We start from the raw sequence: 20,385 nt of genomic DNA, 5'->3' as shown, positions 1-20,385 counted from the left end.
ACTAAAGCAGGTAAGTTTCACTCAGGAGCCTTTAGCTTACACAGAATAACTAATAGAGATATGGGATGGCAGTTATAAAACGAAAGGTCTGTGACTTACATTGGATTAAAAAAACAAATTAGGGCATGCAAGTGGAGCAGCAGCCTGATAACCTGAGTTTGGTCCCTGGGGCTCAAAAGGTAGAAAAAGATTCAACTCCTGCAAATGGTCCCCCGACCTTCACATGTACACACATATCCTCCTGCAAATTGACACTCACAGAGTAAATAAATTAATTTTTAACAGGCAAGAAAAGTGGAGAAAGAAGTTTGAAAAGAATATTCAGTCCTATACTAGTTATGCAAATACCATATAACATATATATGATAATTATGTACAACTATTTTATATTATACCACCAACTAGAGTTTCCTGACAAGCCCAGACTACTAAATAATAGTGAGTCAAGGGGAAAAAACCAAACAACAACAACAACAACAACAAACAGGTCAGTCACAAACCAAGTGGTCCATGCAGTACAGCTCTAACATATTTTAAGTTCTACAATATTCTCCCCCCCCCTCTCTCTCTCTCACACACACACACACACACACACACTAATGTACACAACACAACATATTGTAAAATTATATATATATGTATATGATTAGATTCTTTAAAAACTTGCTTGATCCCTTATCTTCATTTTCCACATATTCAAAAATTTAGTAAAATTTATGCTACTCCTCAGTAAGTATTTTAGATCCATATTTTGTAACATACTTCATTCAGAAAGAGCTTGAGCACTATCTATTTATGAGGTAAAACAGACGCAGGGTCTAAGGTGACTGTGCAATGTGTATATAAATGCTTTAAGGACTACTCTGTAAAGGACCAGACTTGGATAATTATCCCAACAACAAAGCAAAGGATACCAAGAATTTACACACGCTCATCAGTGAACCTTTATCTTTGTGTTCAGATATTTTCCAGAGACTTTTCTTTTAACTATTATATAATGAAGTAAATACTACCTTTACTACAATGGATCCAAATAGTACACCAGAACTGAAAGGCTATAGAGCCGCATGTTTTAGTCATAGGAAAAAAGTAGTATCAGCAGAGAAAAAGTGAGGGAAAAGCCACTAATTACCTGAAGATATACTAAGTGTTGGGGGAAAATGCTACTTCATATGTCACAAGCCAGATTCTTCTAAATCAACTTAGGAACTTTATAAAACTTCCTACATTTTTATATGAACCAGAAGCTAACTTACTTATAGAAATTTTAAACTGGTATGAAAAAAAAAACTGTCATAATTTCTTTTACTTTTTAATAAGTATATAATGAATATACTGTATTTTTGATAATTTTTAAACTTTACAAGTTTTAAATTTTAAACTAAATTTTATAACAATTAGTATACAATACTCATTTTAAATAATTTACATATTTCTGGTTCAAAAAGAAGACTGATGCAAAAATAGATTTATTTCTTTACTTACTTAATTGTATTATGTTAATTCAATGCTCAAGATCAATGCCAGAGCCTGTCTGTGATAAGCAGAGACCATACCCTTGAACCAAGGCCACAGCCCTCTTTCTGATCTGTAGATAATATTTGGAAATAGATCAGGAGCACGAGCAAGCCAGAGAGGTGAGAAGGGAAGAGAAAGAGGAGGGAAATGAGAAAGAAGAGCAGAGGAGGGAGAGAGGGAAAGGAGAGGGGATAGAAGGAAGAGAAGGAAAAGGAGGAGGGAGGGGTAGAGAAAGAAGACAAGAGAAAGGAAGGAAAGAAGAGTATGAAAAGGAGACAACCAGAATATGCACGAAGCATTTTACTGAAAGATATGTCATTTCCACTCCCAAAGTTTAACAACTGTTCTTGTTAGCAATTCTGGCAAGCATTTCTGTATCAAAACCAAACCAAATCAACCAAGCAACCAAAAACTAGTAGCTACCAAATGATTGATGTGTGAATACTTCAGAATAGTTACAGCCTTCGCTAACACTTAGAAAGGCCAACTTGAACATTTAGGGACTGTCCACGGACAAGCTCTATGGGAACTGCAGGGGAGGACAGTACTTACGGCTATCAGGAGTCACTCTGAATCTCTGATTTAACTTGAGAAATCAGTCAGTTAATGGCTCTTCTCCCCTTACAGAATCTTTGAGTATATACTACAAAGCAGCTTTTCTAAGTCTACTAATGACGAAGAAAATGAAAGATTTCAAAATGAGCACCACACAAAGCATGTAGGAACTTGCCAGGACTCAACAAGTGGCCCACACCAGCTCTCACGTTTGCCTATAGTCAAAAAGTGGAGACAATTCTCCATTATCTCATCTGAGGGGACCTTCTGTTCTTTTCCTGCTACACAAACTGGGATTGTGCTGTGCCTCCTTGGCAGAACAGGAAGCAGGAAGGTCACCTTCCAGGCTTAGTGTAGAGCACCTGGTGGAGTATGTGTAAGCAGAGAATACATGCAAAGAAAACATGAGACAGTAACAAAATATAACAATCTTATAATAGGCTTCTAAAAACCAGCCCTGAACATCAAATCAGAAGTGAGGCTACAGTCCTACCTTGCAGATCTTGTAGAGAGATTCCTGACCGTCTCCTCCAGTGTCTTTGAAGTAATCGTGTGCAGGAAATGTGCGATGAATATCTCGAGTAATCACGCTCTCCTGTGAAGAGTCCTAAAAAGGAAAAAAGGAGAGTTGATTACTCATGTAAAACTTCACTTTCAATTATGTAAAATTGTGTGCGTGTGTATACATAAATTTAAAGGTTATAAAAAATATACCTAAAAACCAAGGCTTTAAAAAAAAAGTCTTCAGGGAGAGACAGGAAAATGGCTCAGCAGGTAAAAGTACCTGTAACCAAACCTGATGACCTGAGTCAGATCCCTGGGACCCATACGTTGGTAGGAGAGAACCAACTATTGCAAGTCCCATAAGTGCTACATGCATGCATATACCCACATACATGTGGCCATGATGTAGTAAAAAACTCTCTTCTTTTTTTTTTTTTTTTTTTTCGAGACAGGGTTTCTCTGTGAAGCCTTGGCTGTCCTGGACTCGCTTTGTAGACCAGGCTGGCCTCGAACTCACAGCGATCTGCCTGCCTCTGGCTCCTGAGTGCTGGGATTGAAGCCATGTGCTATCATGCACAGCTAATATTCTATGCTCCTAACACAGTTTTATTACTTCCCCTAAAATAAATGCCACCACCAATTATGTCCTTTCATGTCCTGCCTAAAGAATGTGTGTTTGTTTGTATGAGAAACAGAGAAATCAAATAAATTTGTACACACATATCTCCAAAGACAAACCATATGATTCTTTTCTTTGCTGATTGTCCTTTACCAATTCATGTAACTATATGATGATCTCTTAGAATCAGGATTTAAAAAGGACCTGTCTGTTTTCAGGCATACTATTTCTTTAATATTAGCCTATTAATATTTTTCTATTTCATAAAGACACTTTTTTGTACCTCCCAAATTTTGTTGTTTTAAAGATTTCTAATTTACTGTTTTATGTTTATATGTGTGTTTCTGTGCAATTATAGCACATGTATGACAGCGTCCATAAAAGGCAGAAGAAGGTAGCGAAGTCCCTGAAATTGGAGTTACCAGGAAGTTGTGAACCATAAGACATGAGTGTTGTGAATTGAACTCAGATCTTCTAGAAAAGCAACTCTTTGAGCCATTAGCCATCTCTTCAGCCTCGTGTGTGTGTGTGTGTGTTCAAGGATAAATTCTTAGAAGTTCAGCAGCTAGTTAGAGAATATACACATTTTTAGGTTTGGTTTGGTAGTTGCTTTGTCTTTTGGGTTATTTTAAAGACAGGCTCTCATGCAGTCGTGGCTAGCCCTGAACTTGATTCTCCTGCCTCCATTGCCCGAGTGTTGGGGTTTAAGCATGTATCACCATGCCTAGCTGCACTCTCAGGTTTGGTATACATATTCTCCCTCTAGAATTGCCATAATAACGTGTACTTCAAAATAATAGAGCACATATTTCTTTACATCTACTAAAGAATGTGTTTTCTACTTTTCAATTCATGAACAGTATGGTAAATGAACCATTGACCACAGTCCTTTAAAGAATATTACATGCTCCTCCCCAACACACACACATATAGACATATACTAGACTAACTACAAAACTAATCCATCTACAAATAGGAATCCTATAACCTACAGTTTAAATATGATTTTAAGAAATATTGTTATAGAGAGTTAAAAAACAAAAGCTTAAAAATGTGTGAAATTCTGAACCTTATTAAAAAGATTGATTATTACCTTAATTTTATTTTAACCCTGAAAATCTTTGTTTTATCTCTACTTAAATGTCAGGAAAACACTCTGAGTGATTTTAATGATGAAAATACTTTGTACAATTCAGAGATGCATCAAAGACTGCTAATTGCACATTAAATGTATTGTTTAATGTCTTGCTTCCTCCAAGATTGAACAAATCCCCTTTCTGCCTTATATCAGCAAAGGAAAGATGTTTAGAACTGGAGATGCTTTAATGATGCTGGTCCCTTCTGTTTGTAGCTGAGAAGTGCACAAAGAGCAGGCAGCTGATCAGCCCAGTAAGTCAGGACCTTCTCTGCTGCCTTTTTCACTTCAGCTGCTACTTCCTGCTGGGTGGTAATTAGATCTTATATCATGTAGAGAAAGAAAAGAAGCAAAATGACAAGTTCCCAATTTGCTACCACACATTTGAAAAGTCAGTTCAGAGGACATTCTGATGGCTTTCAGGAATGGAATACTGAAGCTGAATAAACATGGAACTGTTTTAAGCAGCTTGAGTAAAAGGAATAGATACACAGAAAATTGATACTTGACAAGGAAATAAATTTTCTAACAGTGAAGATTTGGGAGAGGTCTGGAAAACGGTAAGTAGAATGTTAATATGTAAAAAGTTATATTACAGAGTGAAGGAAGGATGTGTTATCTCAGCAGTGGAACACCTGTTTAGCACATGGGATTCTGAATATAAAAACCCAATGACCACACAGACTGAAAATTTCACTTCCCAAGTTTTTACTGACCACAGGTCTCATACAGTGACCAATTTCACTTATACCCTGCTTTAAAAGGTGATGAATAAAATCATAACTGCCATAGGTAGACAACTTCAGGGACAAACCAGTGCCTAGTGGCCCACAGGATAATTCTTGGGACTTTGCAGGATATTTATGAAGAAATATCAGTAGACTCATTGGCCCTAGAAACTGCTTGCATGAGTAGCATCACTGTGTATTTACATAGTACCTTCCAAATTTTCTATTTTTTCAAAACTTTTAAGTATTAAAATTAAATCTATCTTTTAAAAAGGCAACAATCTCTCATAGATAAAATCCATTGTCCAACCATGTAGTTTGTTGAATATCACTTTAAAACCAATTCAAAGAGACAAACTAGAGTTTGTTTTATCTTAAATAGTATTCAAATTCAAGTTTCCAATCCACAACAATGCATGAGATGTGCATTCAGTGTCACCTGCAGACCTGGCGTGACTCTCCTAACTCCTACCAGAAAAGAGTCACCACTCACTTGCTTCTTGTAGACAAAGACGTGAAAAGCATTCCAATGCCAAGAAGCATTAGGAAGACAAGCTTGGAAGACCCACATCCTATTATTTTTTATGAAACAATTTCTGAGCTGCCAAAAACTAAAAAGCCATTATTGTGAGAATGACTATTTTCACACATGGCCTTCTGAGAAGTGAAACACCTGTCTACACCTGGGCTTTTCATATGCCTAATACCATGACAGTACTTTTCTTATTAGTCTCTATTGTCACCCCTAAAGCATAAGCTGTGCTGTCACTTCGTATCTACCATACTATCTGTCCAACTTTATGAGCATCATTCCAATCTGTCAGAGCTATTAAAAATGCCAGTGTGAACCACTGCTAGCCACAATCAGTAGGAAGATAAATGATTCAGAGCTAAAAAAGTTTTGACCTTAGAATGTGTCTTCTATTCTTACTCTATAGGGAACTTCCTTCAGTTCTATGTTGGATGATAAAACATCACAAACTGGCATGCTTGCATGTCCCTGAAAGCAGATGGGTTTGCAGTGGTGGGTCTCATTTATCTGCCTTGATGTTTGCCAAAAATCCAAAGAGCCAGAGATGAAATGAGAAAGTTTAAAGTGTAGTCTGATTTCAAACATGCTGCTAAAATCATGAGCAACAAACAGTAGCAAAAATGCTGAATCATTGCCAGTTGTATCTCTTGAATATGAAGAGGAGTCTTAACATAAGTCAGGTATATAAAGGCAAAAATTAAATTAACGCATTATGAATAAGTTTCTTGCTAGAAACAGCATATACATACTTCCTAACATCTCTGAGTCATGCCTGACACAAATTATCCAGCAAATTAAAAAAATCTCTTGGTGGAGTGTGGCACCTATAAGAACTAAAGCCAGACAGAACTAAAGGTGTAGTGGCACACACTTTTAATGACAGCACTTGGGGAAGGGAGGTAAGCTTATCTTTGTGAGTTGAAGGTCAGCCTGATCTACATACTGAGTTTAAGGACAGCCAGAACTAGATAATGGTACCATGTATCTAAACATAAAAATAAAAACAGAAAGAACTAAAGGGGCAGGGATAGGAAGGTGAGGAGAAAGTGGACTTATAAAGCGGTAACAGTTATGATGGGTGCCAAGTGCCAAGGTGGGAACAGGAAGTGCCTCACTGAGACTCTAGCACTGCAGATCTGGACACTGCAGACCATGGACAGAGCTAACACACATAGAGGATTACATTTAGACTCAAGAACATATCTGAAAAATATTAAACCTAGACTCCGCTCTGCATTCATTCTCGGGGCTGCTATGGGTTCACTATTCCAAATTCAAGGATCAAATGGGACACAAGGTGACGTTGAGCCTCTATCAGCAGGAAAGATGCTTCTTTAAGAAAAAAGGCTGAGATTCATGCTCTTAAATATTAAGTTAAGCATATTCCTAGCCTTATATGATTTCTTACATTATTGGATTATGATTTATCAAATTCTCTTAAACTCTTCAAATCATAAAATTTTACAAAATAGTTTTATATGTATCATGCAAAGAAGAAAAAAATAACATTTTAAAACTTTGATCCAAAATATACTCTGCCTATAAGATGTGCAGAGATAAAGATAGAGTAGAGACAGAGGGACTCTGTCCAACCAATGCCTGGCCCATCCTGAGACCCACTCCATGGGAGAAAGCCAACCCCTGACACTGTTAAGGATACTTTGCTATGTTTACAGACAGGATCCTAGCATAGCTGTCCTCTGAGAGGCCCCATGCATGAACTGATTGAGTCAGATGTTGAAACTCACAGGCAAGCATTAGGCAGAGCTCGGGGAATTCTGTAGAAGAGTGAGGAGGAAGAATAGAAGGACCCAGAGGGGATGAGAATGCCACAAGAGGACCAACATGGTCAACTAACCTAGACCCATGGGGCTTACAGAGACAGAAGCACCAACCAAAGAGCATGCATGGACGGGACCTAGGGCCCTGACACATATGTATGTAACCAATGGGCAGTTTGATCTTCATGTGGGTCCCCTAGTAAGTTGATTGGGTGTTGTCTATGACATGGGCACTGCTGCCTGTTTTGATCTCTTCCTCCTTATGGGGCTGCTTTGTCTGGCCTTAGTGGAAGAGGGTGTACTCAATCCTGATACAAATTGATGTGCCAGAGTGCATTGATGGGGGTGCTCCCCTTTTCTGAGGCGAACGGGAGGGGAGATAGGGGAAAGAAGGTGTGAGACAAATCAGGAAAATAAGAGTGATGGGGCTACAATCAGGCTGTAAAGTGAATATATAATTTAAAAATAAATAAAATAACATTTTGTTATTGCAAAAAAATCTGTGACGTTCTCTCTGATAAAGATACAATTTGATAATTATTTTATAGGTTTAAACAATCCATACACTTATTTTATACAATGAATACGTTTTAGAACTTTTAAAAGGCATTCTATCACTCTGCCTGGCACTCTAAATTCTTCTTTTTTGAAACTCTTTGACCCCAGTTATACCTTAAAATGGGTGACAAAAAGTCAAATCTATATAAAATAAGCTTTCAATTTGCTATACAGTTTGAAATCATTTGTGTCTTCAGCAAGCACTTTTCTTAATACTAAGAATCAGACCTAGTCTAGATATTGAGCATACAGTTGTTAGCTGTGTGTGTGTGTGTGTGTGTGTGTGTGTGTGTGTGTGTGTGAGAGAGAGAGAGAGAGAGAGAGAGAGAGAGAGAGAGAGAGAGAGGGAGGGAGAGACAGAGAGAGAGAGGGAGAGAGACAAAGAGAGGGGGAGAGAGAGAGAGGAGAGAGAAGAGGAGAGAGACAGAGACACACAGAGAGACAGAGAGACAGAGAAAGGGAGAGACAGAGAGAGATAGAAGAGAGAGGAGAGAGAGGAGAGAGAGAGGGAGAGAGGGAGAGAGAGAGAGAGAGAGAGAGAGAGAGAGAGAGAATATATGAAGTATTATTAAAATGTAAGACAGGAAAGTGTAGAGAGGCTAATACTTCAGTGCATTTGCTTTCTGAGTGAAAACATAAACGTTTAGGGAATGAACATTAACATCAGGGAAGGTGGAGGTGGGATGACATACTCTAATGTTTTAAAGCATTCCGTAACCACTTTGTTTGCAAAATGTCTTCAACAAACCAAAAAAAAAAAAAAAAAAAAAAAAAAAAAGAGATCCATTTTTTTTATTATCATTATCTCAAAAACTTCTAAAATACAATTTAGATGATATAATTTACAAAATGCTTTAATAATATACTCCTAGTTACACATGTACCTATTTACAGTTTTTACCCATTTACAGTTTTGTTTAACATGTGTTTATGTGCAACAAGGCACTGCAATAGTATGTAAAGGAATAACAGAAAAGACGAGAGTCTTTTTGGTTTCTAAACAGCAGGAGGCTTAACATCTACTCCTGAAGATGAGGAGGAATAAATAATGATGGAAGGAAATACATGATGAGAGACAAATAATTCATATGGGCACTACTGACTGTAGAAGCTCAATAGAACAATGGTTTCAAAAGCAGTCAAGTGGCAGAGTGGCATTCCACATGAGACACAGGCAGGCTGCAACAGGCGCTGAAGATACATGGGCTCAGAACTGAAAGTCTGTGACGCTGACAGCAATGGGGGGGGGGGGGGGACACAGGTGCTCATAGCAGGAGAGCACTGGACATCCTCAGGTGATGTAATCCTAAGTGACTAAGAAGGGAATTCATAAAAGCAGACATTGAGTGGATACAGAGTGTAAAAAGGTGATCTTAAATAAAAACATTTTAATTGAATTCAGTGGGTAATGAAGAGCTAGTTCATCTGACTTCATTTGTGTAGCCTCAGTTTTATGACCCACCATTTCATTTTGGCCTTGTGTGCTTTTTTTATTATGTGAAAAATGCAGATGGGTGGTGAAGAAAAAAAGAACACTGGCCTTTGACACTGGATATTTAGATGTAAGTCATTAAACTAATAAATATCACAGGAGGCCTCGGTCATAATGTGGCCACGCATGAAGGTTAGAGCCATGTAGTTCTAGAGAGAGGTAGAGACTAAAGAAAGGTTGCAAGAGGCACTGAAGATAACCAGATGGCTCAAAACTGAAGGTGACCCTAACAGCAAGGGTGGCTGTGCAGGTACTCATACAGGAGAGCACCAGTTGCATGTGATTAGACCCCAATAAAAACTCAGCTCAGCATATTGGGTTGGCTTCTTCAGCAAACAATAGGCCATGTACACTGTTACACACTGATTCTGAAAATAAATGCCCATGACTGTAGTGGGAGAAAAAAAGATGCTTCGAGTAGTGCTTCCCCTAGGTGTTGCCTTTTTGCTTGTCTCTTGGCTAGCATTATTCTGTATCCTTTACATGTGAAAACTTCTAACTGTGACCATTACAACTTTCTCTGAGTTGTGGGGGTGCCTCTAATGAAGTATAATTTACATGGGGCTTTGGTTACCTCTTGCAATTACCTCTGGTGTCAGGGCAGGGCAGTTTGGTGTGGACTCCAACTACATTTGGTTAGACTCATACATCAGTGAACATTTTTCTCCTTAAAGTCAAAGCTGTTACATAGCTTGGGTTGATATCTCATTCACAATCTTTGCTCTACTACCCAAGTGCTCAGATGACCATTATGTCCTGCTATGCCCAGCATAATCAACAAATCTGAAGAACTCATTGTGGTGTTCTCAAAAAAAGAATTTTCTCAGTTCAAAGATACCACTACAAAACTTTATCTATCTAAAACAAAGTATTAGTCAAAATAAAATTTTCATTTAGATAACTTAAAAAACAGTCTGGGTACTGGGAAGATGGGTTAGTCAGTAAAGTGATGGCTGTGCAACATGAGGACTTGAGTTTGGACCCTAGTATCCATATAAAAACCAGGTACCTTCTGTAACGCTAGTGCTGATAGGACAGAAAGGCACATCTCAGACTTTCATTGGCCAGATACTCTAGTCAACTAAGTTCCCTGAGAGACCATGGCTCAAAAAAAAAAAAATAAGGTGAGAGCAACTAAGAAGTGAACATCCCTGGTTTCCATGAATGACCGCACATCTTCACTCAAACATGTGGGAACCTGGTACACTGCAAAACTTAGATGGGCTCACTGGAGCCATGGACATTTATTTCTGACAGCATTGTACATATGTATACTACACACTGATATATTGACACAGCTAGAGTCATGAGCATATATCAAAACTACTATTAACCATTTGATCATTTGTTTAAGAAAATACCTATATTTTATTAATTAATTGAAGCACCCCAACTGAAAAGCAGGCCTTGTAGCTACTGAAATGATATTGCTAATTCACTTGTGTAAAGGATCATCTAAAATATCAGAACAGAGTCAGTGTGTTCTAGCTTCATTTACCCCGCAAAACAAAACAAAACACAGCAGAACAGAGGTACTGTATATACATGAAAACTACATTAGAATCAGCCATTCTTATATCCTGAAATATGGGTGGCTTTTGAAACAGGTCATTTATTTTTATATCAAATCAACTTATATAATTCCCATCTTATTCCTTTTTATGACAGTGCATTTTCATTGGCATACCTTGTTACTTATCTAAGAATACAAAAAAATAAAATTTACATTAATAGTAAGAGAAACAGGAAGATCTAAGGAAGGGCAGCTTTGCTCCTAAGAAACTATATGAGTTCTCATCACCAATCATAAAGCCTGCCTTGGTAAATTCAATGTTCTAACCACATCTAGTAATGAAGCCTTTTTTGCTTTCCTAAATTCTGGTTAATGTTTCATGTTTCTTTTAAAAACTTTTTTAAAGATTTATTTAACTTCATATGTATGAGTGTTTGCCCTACATGAACGTATGTGCATCATGTGAGTGCCTGGTGTCAGTGAAGGCCAGAAGAGAGCATCAGATCCTCTGAAACTATAGTTACAAATGATTTTGTGGCACCATGTGGATGCTGGGAATTGAACCTGGGTTCTCTCAAAGAGCAATTCTAGCGAGTGCTCTAAACCACTGAGCCATCTTTCTAGCCCTGTTTCATGGTTTTTTTCATATATTGAACTTTTTTTCCCATTCGACAGAGTCAGTCCCAGTTTCTTCAGACCTTTAACTCTTCCTCCTTTGGCAGGAGAAAAAAATCACTGTGAGATAAAACAGAGGAGAAAACCTTTTGTAATAAGACCAAATCAAAAGAAAATGTATATAAAAAGGAGCTGTTTTTATTTTATGTGCTTCAGTGTTTTGCTTCCATGTATGACTGTGCCTCCACATGCATGCAGTACCCATGGAGGTCAGAAAGGATGTTGGAGCCCCAGGAATTGGAGTTATGGATGGCTGTTAGTGTCACCATATAGGTCTGGAACTGAATCAGGTCTTTTAGAGGAACAGCCAGTCCTCATCAGCCTTGTATTTTCTTTATTCAACACTTTTTTTCTATGTGGGTTCAGAGATGCAGACTATCACTCAAACACTTGGATAATTGTGCATTCTAGTTCCAGACAAAGCCTATTATTTTGTAGTTCTTTGTGGTTTCCTCTTTCACTTCTCATCTTACACGGTTTTTCCACCCTCTTAAAGCTCTCCCAGGGAAGCTGGCCCCATGAGGTGCTGGCCAAGAAGGCAGTGTGGGAGGGCTAGCCCAGGGGGTGCGAGTGCAGGAGAGCTGGTGACGTGAACAACTCAGCTACCAGCCAAACCCAGATGCAGGGCTTTGCGTTGGTCCACACCAACATCTACCCCATCTATGAACTGTGGGAGGCTATGAAGGGGTCAGTCCTGCAGAAATAAAGTTATAAGATCTTCATGACACATGGCAACAACAGGATATCCAAGAGGAGTCCCAGTGAGAATACAATATTGATGGTACAGCAGAGACCAGAGGCCTCGAAACAGATCAATGACTCACTGCAATGCACATTTTCAAATAAAGATGTGGGGACAAAAGGGTATACCGTGAGACACACCATGGTGAGATTTTTGTTTGTTTGTTTGTTTGTTTTGGGGGGGTTGCAAGGGCAGGGAGTAGATATGGAGGGATGGAGAGATGAGTGTGATTGTGGTATATGATATGAAATTAACTAAGAATCAATTTTTTTAAAAAGCTTTCCCTGAGATGTGCTATGATCGCCTCTGACATCATGACTAACTTTCTTCTCCTGGATCTGTACTAAAGCAGATGGCAAACCGTTTTGACTCTCAGTATTATGTGAGAAGCTGCTTCACAGTACATTTTCCAAGATCCTACTTAGATTTGCACTCCCCAAATCTCTCTAGCACTTGTAAGCAAGCTGTATTTTTAACAAGCATCTATGCAACCCACTAGCAAATGTGCAAAGACTGTTATCTAGGAACTATGTGTCTGATGGAGCTGTCATGCTGCACTCAAAATTTGAGTCCAAAACTCACTTTCGATTTCCCCACAGGCCCTCACTCCAGTCTCTGAGGACACACCCAGAATGACTGTCTCTTCCTCCCCCAACCCACTTAACCATTAACTATGCCAATTAATTCACTGGAATGCATGCCTGGAAGCCCCTATTGTTTGCCACCTTTAATGAGCCATGATCAGTTCTGGCTTTTGTTTCCCTGGTACCTCAAACTTTAGTAGGTTCTTGCTAAATGAGTACTGAATAAATCAGAATAAGAAGGGCAGGCAGGGTAAGCATGCATTGCTTATTCTCAGAATAAGCAACGACTAACAAAATTTCACATGAAATACATACTAAAGGTTTCTCAATTCCAATACTTTAAAAAAAAGAAAAAGCCCACATATGAAAATAATTATAAAAATAAGATGTTTCCATCTTAAAACAGAAGTGAGAACTCCTACATAATCTTTTGTATTTTCTCTAATAGTCAAAAAGATGTTCAGAACTTTCTTATTAAGCTTTCTATTTCAAACTAGACGGAACTTTAAAAAGAGGGAGGAAGTAGTAGAGCGAGGGCTGGAATATTAGGTAACGGCAAAGCAGCTCCCTAGCATGCATGAGGCCCTTGGTTTGATCCTTCACCACAGGGGGAATTTTTTTTACACAAATAAAAGATAAAAAGATGCATTCAAATGTTCCATAATTTTATAAGACTCTCTGTGGATGTGTGCATGTGTTCATATCTATGTGCACATTCATGTGAAAGCACATACACATGAGCCATGGCTGAGGAGTGAAGGTCAAAGGACAACTTTGGGCGGTGTTTTTCACTTTCCAACTTGTTAAGAGAGGGTGTCTTTGTTTTTCACCACTGTTCAAACCAGAACACTGGCCCATATACTCCAGGACGTTCCTCTTGTCTGCCTCCTACCTCACCATAGGAGCACTGAGGTGACAGACACATACCACGGCACCTGGCTTTACATGGGTTCTGGGGATTCAAGCTCAGGACCCACGCATAGGTAGCAATTGCTTTACCCATAGAGCCACTACCCAGTCCTACCTACTTATTTTAAAATAAGTCACTATTTTAATAAGAAACAAGTCACATAATTAATGGGTTCAAACCTCTGACAAAAGCAAATTATATTAAATGTGTGGGGTTTGTTTTTGTTTTTGTTTTAAATCTCAGGTTTTGGGCCACGAATGAAAAATATAACTATTATAAAAACTAAAAAATTGAAAAAGAAAATTCACTTATTCCTCCTATGTTAAGTATGGTACTTGCTATCTGACTTGATTCAATGGCTCTGGGAACTAAAAGAAGAATTCAGTCTATATGTACTTGACTGATTGTATGGTTTTACTGAGCCTATTACAAACAAAAATCTCAATAATTTGTCCAGAGTTTTCAGTTGGCATATCAAGGTAATACATAAAACATTTTTGCATGAAATTAAGTAAATGTTAAGTTCACAATATAAACATAATTGGCATTTTCATTTGCACATCAGGCAGGTCACTGGGGATGTTGAACTATTGCCCAGCTCAGGATATTATCACTTTATGCCCTACAGAATTTCAGCAGCTAATATACCATCATATCTTTACTTTTTCCCTGTTTTAGCCCATAAAACTCTTTTTAGGCTAATCCACCTGAAGTGCCATGCTGTTCTTTGGTAGCACTTAAATCTATCTACAATGTGGTACCAACTGTGGGCTCAAACTGAAAAGCCCTCATTTCTATCTGAATACATTCCATCTGCAAAGCTGCACTGTTCCGTTAAGTTTCAATGCTTCTGTACAATTTTCTCTGTCTAAATGGCCCAACTTCCACCACTTGAAATATTATCCATTAGTAAAGCTCATTATTTTCCATTCACAGTGCTTTCCTACTGATCTTGGGTGAAAATATGTTCTTCGTCTATATTAATACCAAGTTGTATATGCTCATATAAAACATACAGTACATTGCTATATGCTATATCTTCTCTCTCCTCAGAGAAAGACAACCACCATAATTCTGGTAGAAATACAATGTCCTATGTGTAGGACAGAAGAAGTATTTGCTGAGTGACTGACCCTATGAAAGAAAAACGGTGAAGCATGACAGAAAGGCAGGGCGTCCAGAAAGAGCGCACATGGCTGTGGAGCAGAAGGTGGGCCAGGCCTCATACTGAGCCATAAACAGAAGAGAGGGAGAGGAAACACTTCCTCTGCTGAGTGTTTACATGTAATGTTTAATACAATACAATACAAGAGCGTTTACAAAACCATTATAATGCAGAATTCATCTGATGGGACTCTGGCAACAGCCAATGTCATAATTCACATTTTCACTCATAAGAAACAAATGAGCTCATTGTTCAAAACTTTGTTTAATCAGGACTGATCTGTAAGTCACTTTGGAACAAGTCGCCATGTCCAGTTCACAATCTCAGACATCTAAAGCACATATTTTGCTAAATCAACTGAGATTAGGCTAAATGGTATATGCAGACAGTTTAAGTACAGTCCCTTACCTAAGTAGCAAACCAAACAGCTTTCTTTCTTTTTTGAAAAATATTCAAATTACATATTCATATTACATCTCAATTGTTATCCCGTCCCTTGTATCCTCCCATTCCTCCCTCCCTCCCATCAAACAGCATTCTTTCAAGTGAGTATTTCTAGATGTCAATCATGGGTGTGATATTGTGTCAAGATCATACTATAAATGAAGCCCTCAAAGAAAACTGGGGTACTGTGGTACATGGGACTTTTTATTTTTAATGCAGCAAATGTAAGAACCACAGGGAGTGAGGAAGAGCAGTAGCTGCTTTCCTTATAGAAGAAAAAAATGTAGAATTGCAGTCTTGAGTATTAAGCAAATGGACACCTCAGGAAATTCCCACATCCCATCACTCAAAGAGCTAGGACAGACAGAGAAACCTGGCTGGGAATCAGAGACCGAACCACTGACCACAGAGCATGCTTGGACTGGCCCTCCCTCCCTGGACAGATGTAGCATGTGCACAGCTTGGTCTTCATGTGGGTCCCCCAAGAACTGGAGCAGGGACCCTCTCTGACTCTGATGCCTGCCTTTGGATCCTGTTCCCCTAACTGGGCTGCTCTGTCAATCCTCAATAGGGGGAGAATAAGCCTAGTCCTGCAATGACTTAATGTGCCAAGGAAGGTTGATACCCATGGCGGACCTCCCACTTCTCTGAGAAGGAGAGGAGAATGGGGAAAGGGTTCGGGGGGGGGGGCAGACTAGGAGGAGAGGATGGAGGCTGTAATCAGGATGTAAAGTGAATAAATAAACAGATTAATGGAAAAAACATAGCATGGGAAATACATTAAAAGTTTAGTAGTTGATTACCATTAACTGGCATTTAAGTGGCTTTCTGTATTTTTATTCACTAAATCTTGTAGTCATGTTTACATCTCTAAATATTGCAGTAGTGGGAAAAGCAAATCGTGAGTATATTCAGGTGTTACTTTTTTAACTTAGTTTAAAGTGAAGGTCTGAAAAGCACCTTATTTGATACTAAAATATATGCACTGAACCTGTAACCAAGCTGTGTTAATTTACTTGGTGAAAGTGAGGAGACACCAGGTGAAGTTACAGATACTGCTATTAATAGAGTCACAGAGATCTGATCTAAACTCAGAGAGACGGGGAGGAAAATGAGGACATCTAGATAGCAATGGACAGACAGCATCATTAATGAGAACACGGAGTCTGAGAGGCCCAGAAAAACTGAATTGATGACCTGGAAAGCAAGATGGAATTAAGATACAGCAGACTCTTCTAGTCCCAGAACACAAGGAGGCAGGAGCAGTCAGACTCATGCAGTGAGTGACAAAGATGCCAAAGATCTTCCCTTCATCAGCACTGTCCTCTAATCACACACCAAACAAAGGCGATTGATCAACTGGCTTCTGAAGATTTCCTTAGTCACCTAAGAGAGATGCTCTGAAATTAGCACCTGACACAAACCTACACTTGAGATTTTACTACTGTCCTATGCCTTAGCAGAGGTCAAGTTGCAAATATTTACAGAGCGAATTATCAGGGAACAACTTGAAAGACTTGGTAGAATGTATGGTTTGGGGACAAGCCTTAAAGAAAATAATTCACAGGCTGTATACTTTCACCAGCCACATTTAATTAAACAATGAATGCTGGCATTCATACTTTAACTTTTTTCCCAGTGTTATGTTTCCCTTAATCATTCTTAATAATTTTTTGAGTTGAATATTTAAAGAAAACCTTTCTTTCTTTCTTTCTTTCCTTTCCTTTTTTCTTTTCTTTTCTTTTTTTTTGTTTTTTTTTAAGACAGGATCTCTTTATGTAGCTTTGACTAGCCTCGAGCTTACTATGAAGATTAGGCTGGCCTTGAACTCAGAGACTCTACTGCCTCTGCCTTGCTTATGCTAGGGTCAAAGGCATGTACCACAATGCCCAGTGCTTTTAAGTTGTTTATTGTAATTTTACGGTGGGTACTCTGACTATAATGGTAAACATCTGAACAGCCTAAGTGAAGACTTTCATGGGACATGCCCCTTGGGCTAGTGTCCAGCTATAAGTGAGTATATACCATTTGAGTCTTTTTGTTTCTGGGTGAACTCACTCATTATGATCATTTCTAGTTCAATCCATTTGTCCACAAATTTCAGGAATTCCTTGCTTTTAATAGCTGAGTAGTATTCCATAGTGTAAATGTACCAGTTTCTTTATCCATTCTTCTACTGAGGGACACTTAGGCTGTTTCCATGTTCTGGCTATTATGACTAAGGCAGCTATGAACATGGTTGAGCATATGTCCCTGTTGTGTGGTGGAGCATTTTCTGGGTATATTCCAAGAAGTAGAAAGTGCCAGATAGATTTCCAAAGTAGTTGTACTAGTTTGCATTCCAACCAGCAATGAAGTGTTCCTCTTTCTCTACATCCTCGCCAGCATGTGGTGTCACTTGAATTTTTGATCTTAGCCATTCTGATGGGTGTAAGATGGAATCTCAGTGTCGTTTTGATTTGCATTTCTCTGATGACTAAGGAGGTTGAGCATTTCTTTAAATGTTTCTCAGTCATTTGATATTCCTGTTAAGAATTCTGTTTAGTTCTGAGTCCCATTTCTCAATTGGGTTATTTGGTTTGGTGGTGTTTAATTTCTTGAGTTCTTTATATATTTTGGATATTAGACCTTTGTCTGATGAAGGGTTGGTGGAAAATACAGAATTTTAAAGTGAAAATACTTTCAAGAGAGACTCCTTCATTGCCTTATGTGGACGTGTTCCACACACACATTAGGACACTCGCACTGAAATAATTTTTATCAGTCACTTCTATCTTTTTGCCTGAAACCAGCCACCTGTTTTCCTCCCAGGGTTCAGGGCTTGTCAAATTGGCATCTCACTCTTCAAAGATGGATCCACCAAGGTCTGGGGTGCGGATGTCTTTGGAGGTATACTGCAATCAATCTGATGCAGCATCTACTTCCCACTTTAAACGTAGAGTGAACCTGGGAGAATGGAGCCTAAAAATTATGTGGTGGACTAAAGTCTCATGCAATAGCTAACTTTATTCAGAGCATCAGACATTTCATACTCTGACCTTTCTTAAGCAAGAAAAGTCACATGAGTAAAGTTCTCATGAGTTCAAGCTGTATATAATTACAAGGATACGCTACACCTAGCAAAACAGATTTTTCCATCGAGGCATATAAGCAAATAACAATAGCCAGTTGTAAAGAATAATCTAAAGCAAGCTCATTGCTATTCGCTACACCTGAGTGGGGCACAAAAAGCCCATTCCAAGAACCACATTGTGCCTTTGGAGAAATTGAGGTCACAAGAATCTTGTTTTCTCGGAGTTTTCCCACAAGCACTCAGAATTGCCTCACACAATTCCATTCTTGGAATGTGTTCCAACAAACATGTACTTTGGCTACTAGCAAAATGAAAACACTGGAAAATAAGGAAAAAGTTTTTCCCCACATTTTGGTAGCTCAGACAAAGCAACAGCAATACATTCAGGTGGTCGCTGTGCCAAATGTGTATACAGGATTTCCTTAACCTTGCTTTATGGAGCTTCTGGCAAATCCACCGGGCCCCATGACATCCAACTGGGACAAACTTAGTATCTGGGGGGTTTTATTCATTTGTTTTCCTGTCTTCCCAGTAAAAAAACAAAATACTTCAAGCCAAGGCAGGAGGTTGGGTAGGCCCTAGAAGAAAAAACTGGGCGAATGTTAGCCCTGTTTTTGTGAATGAGGAGTCTTAATGGGCTACATCTGGAACTGGGCTGAGTGGAAGTGACTACTGACCTGGCAATGCAAAAGGAATCAGATGGAAGAAAATTTAAATTTTTCTTGAAGCTACAATGAAAAGTAAAAGAGGTCAGGAAAAATATTTATCAGTTGGAAGGCAAAACCTCATTTGAAAGAGAGCAAGGATGAATGTATGGGAAGGTTTGGAGAGAAGAGGAAGGGCAAAATGAAATTATATTATAACGTCAAAAATAAAAATATCCGGGCTGGAGAGATGGCTCAGAGGTTAAGAGCACTGTCTGTTCTGAATTCAGTTCCCAGCAACCAGATGGTGGCTCACAACCACCTATAATGAGATCTGGTGGCCTCTTCTGATGGGCAGACACACATACAAGCAGAACATTGTATACATAATAAGTAATGAATCTTTTTAAGAAATAAAAATATCTAATAAAATGTAACTAACACAGTACCATAATAAATCAATAGAAACCAATGCCTCTCTACTTAGTTCATAATGGCCTGGAATTTACTGTGTAGCCCAGGTTGCTTTTGAGATTGCATTTTACTGTCTCGGCCTCCCTAAGACATCACACCCAACAGATTAATTTAATGACATTTTATATAACCAAAGTTACCCGAAATATCACCTCAACCTGTAATCAACATTAAAACTCTTAAAATACTCAGTATTCCCATTTCACAGCAGTTTATAGGATGTGATATGAAGTGTTTTTACCCTAGAACTTGTTCTGACCAGACACACTGTAAGTGCTCCAGAGATCTGTGGATACAGTAGCCACACTATACAGTGCACGTCTAGACCACAACACAGAAGCAACCTAACCTCCCTTCATCATTTGCTTACAAACATTTCTCTGAATATGGAGTCCTGGGTTAGGGGACAGAGACAAATCTTTTGACAGGAAGACTTAAGACAGGAAATGCAGTTCTTAAAACCGGTGTTCTAAAGTTTCTCAGAGCCAGAGAAACTAAACAGAGAGGAACTGCTTGGTTTCCAATTTCTTCTTCCAAAGCTCCAAGATGCCCAATACTCTGTTAGAGTGCCCAAACTTATAATTAAGATGGCTATTCCTCATTCATACGTCATACAGAATAAAATGTTTTATTCTGTCAAAACCAGTGAAAAGCATAATGGCGCATGGTTTAAATGTTTTCTATATGCTGGCTTCTGAAGGCTCTATGGTTGTGCATATGTCAGTAATCACTGCTGTTC

The 20,385-nt window shown here is 38.6% G+C and overlaps 1 protein-coding gene across 2 annotated transcripts in view; it reads right to left on the bottom strand.

Annotated features, from left to right (window-relative positions):
• Positions 1–20,385, bottom strand: part of RABGAP1L (RAB GTPase activating protein 1 like) — a 573,647-nt gene that overhangs the window by 241,177 nt on the left and 312,085 nt on the right. For both annotated transcript variants that reach the window (XM_084782440.1, XM_084782439.1), the window contains exon 14: positions 2,567–2,680. In XM_084782440.1, coding sequence (XP_084638566.1) covers positions 2,567–2,680 — 114 coding nt within the window. The remainder of the gene's footprint in view (positions 1–2,566; positions 2,681–20,385) is intronic.

The sequence above is a fragment of the Acomys minous genome (assembly GCF_964271855.1).
Source record: "Acomys minous genome assembly, chromosome: 1".
Classification (NCBI taxonomy): domain Eukaryota; kingdom Metazoa; phylum Chordata; class Mammalia; order Rodentia; family Muridae; genus Acomys; species Acomys minous.
Note: the sequence above shows the minus strand (reverse complement) of the source record. Positions and strands in the feature narration are given on the sequence as shown.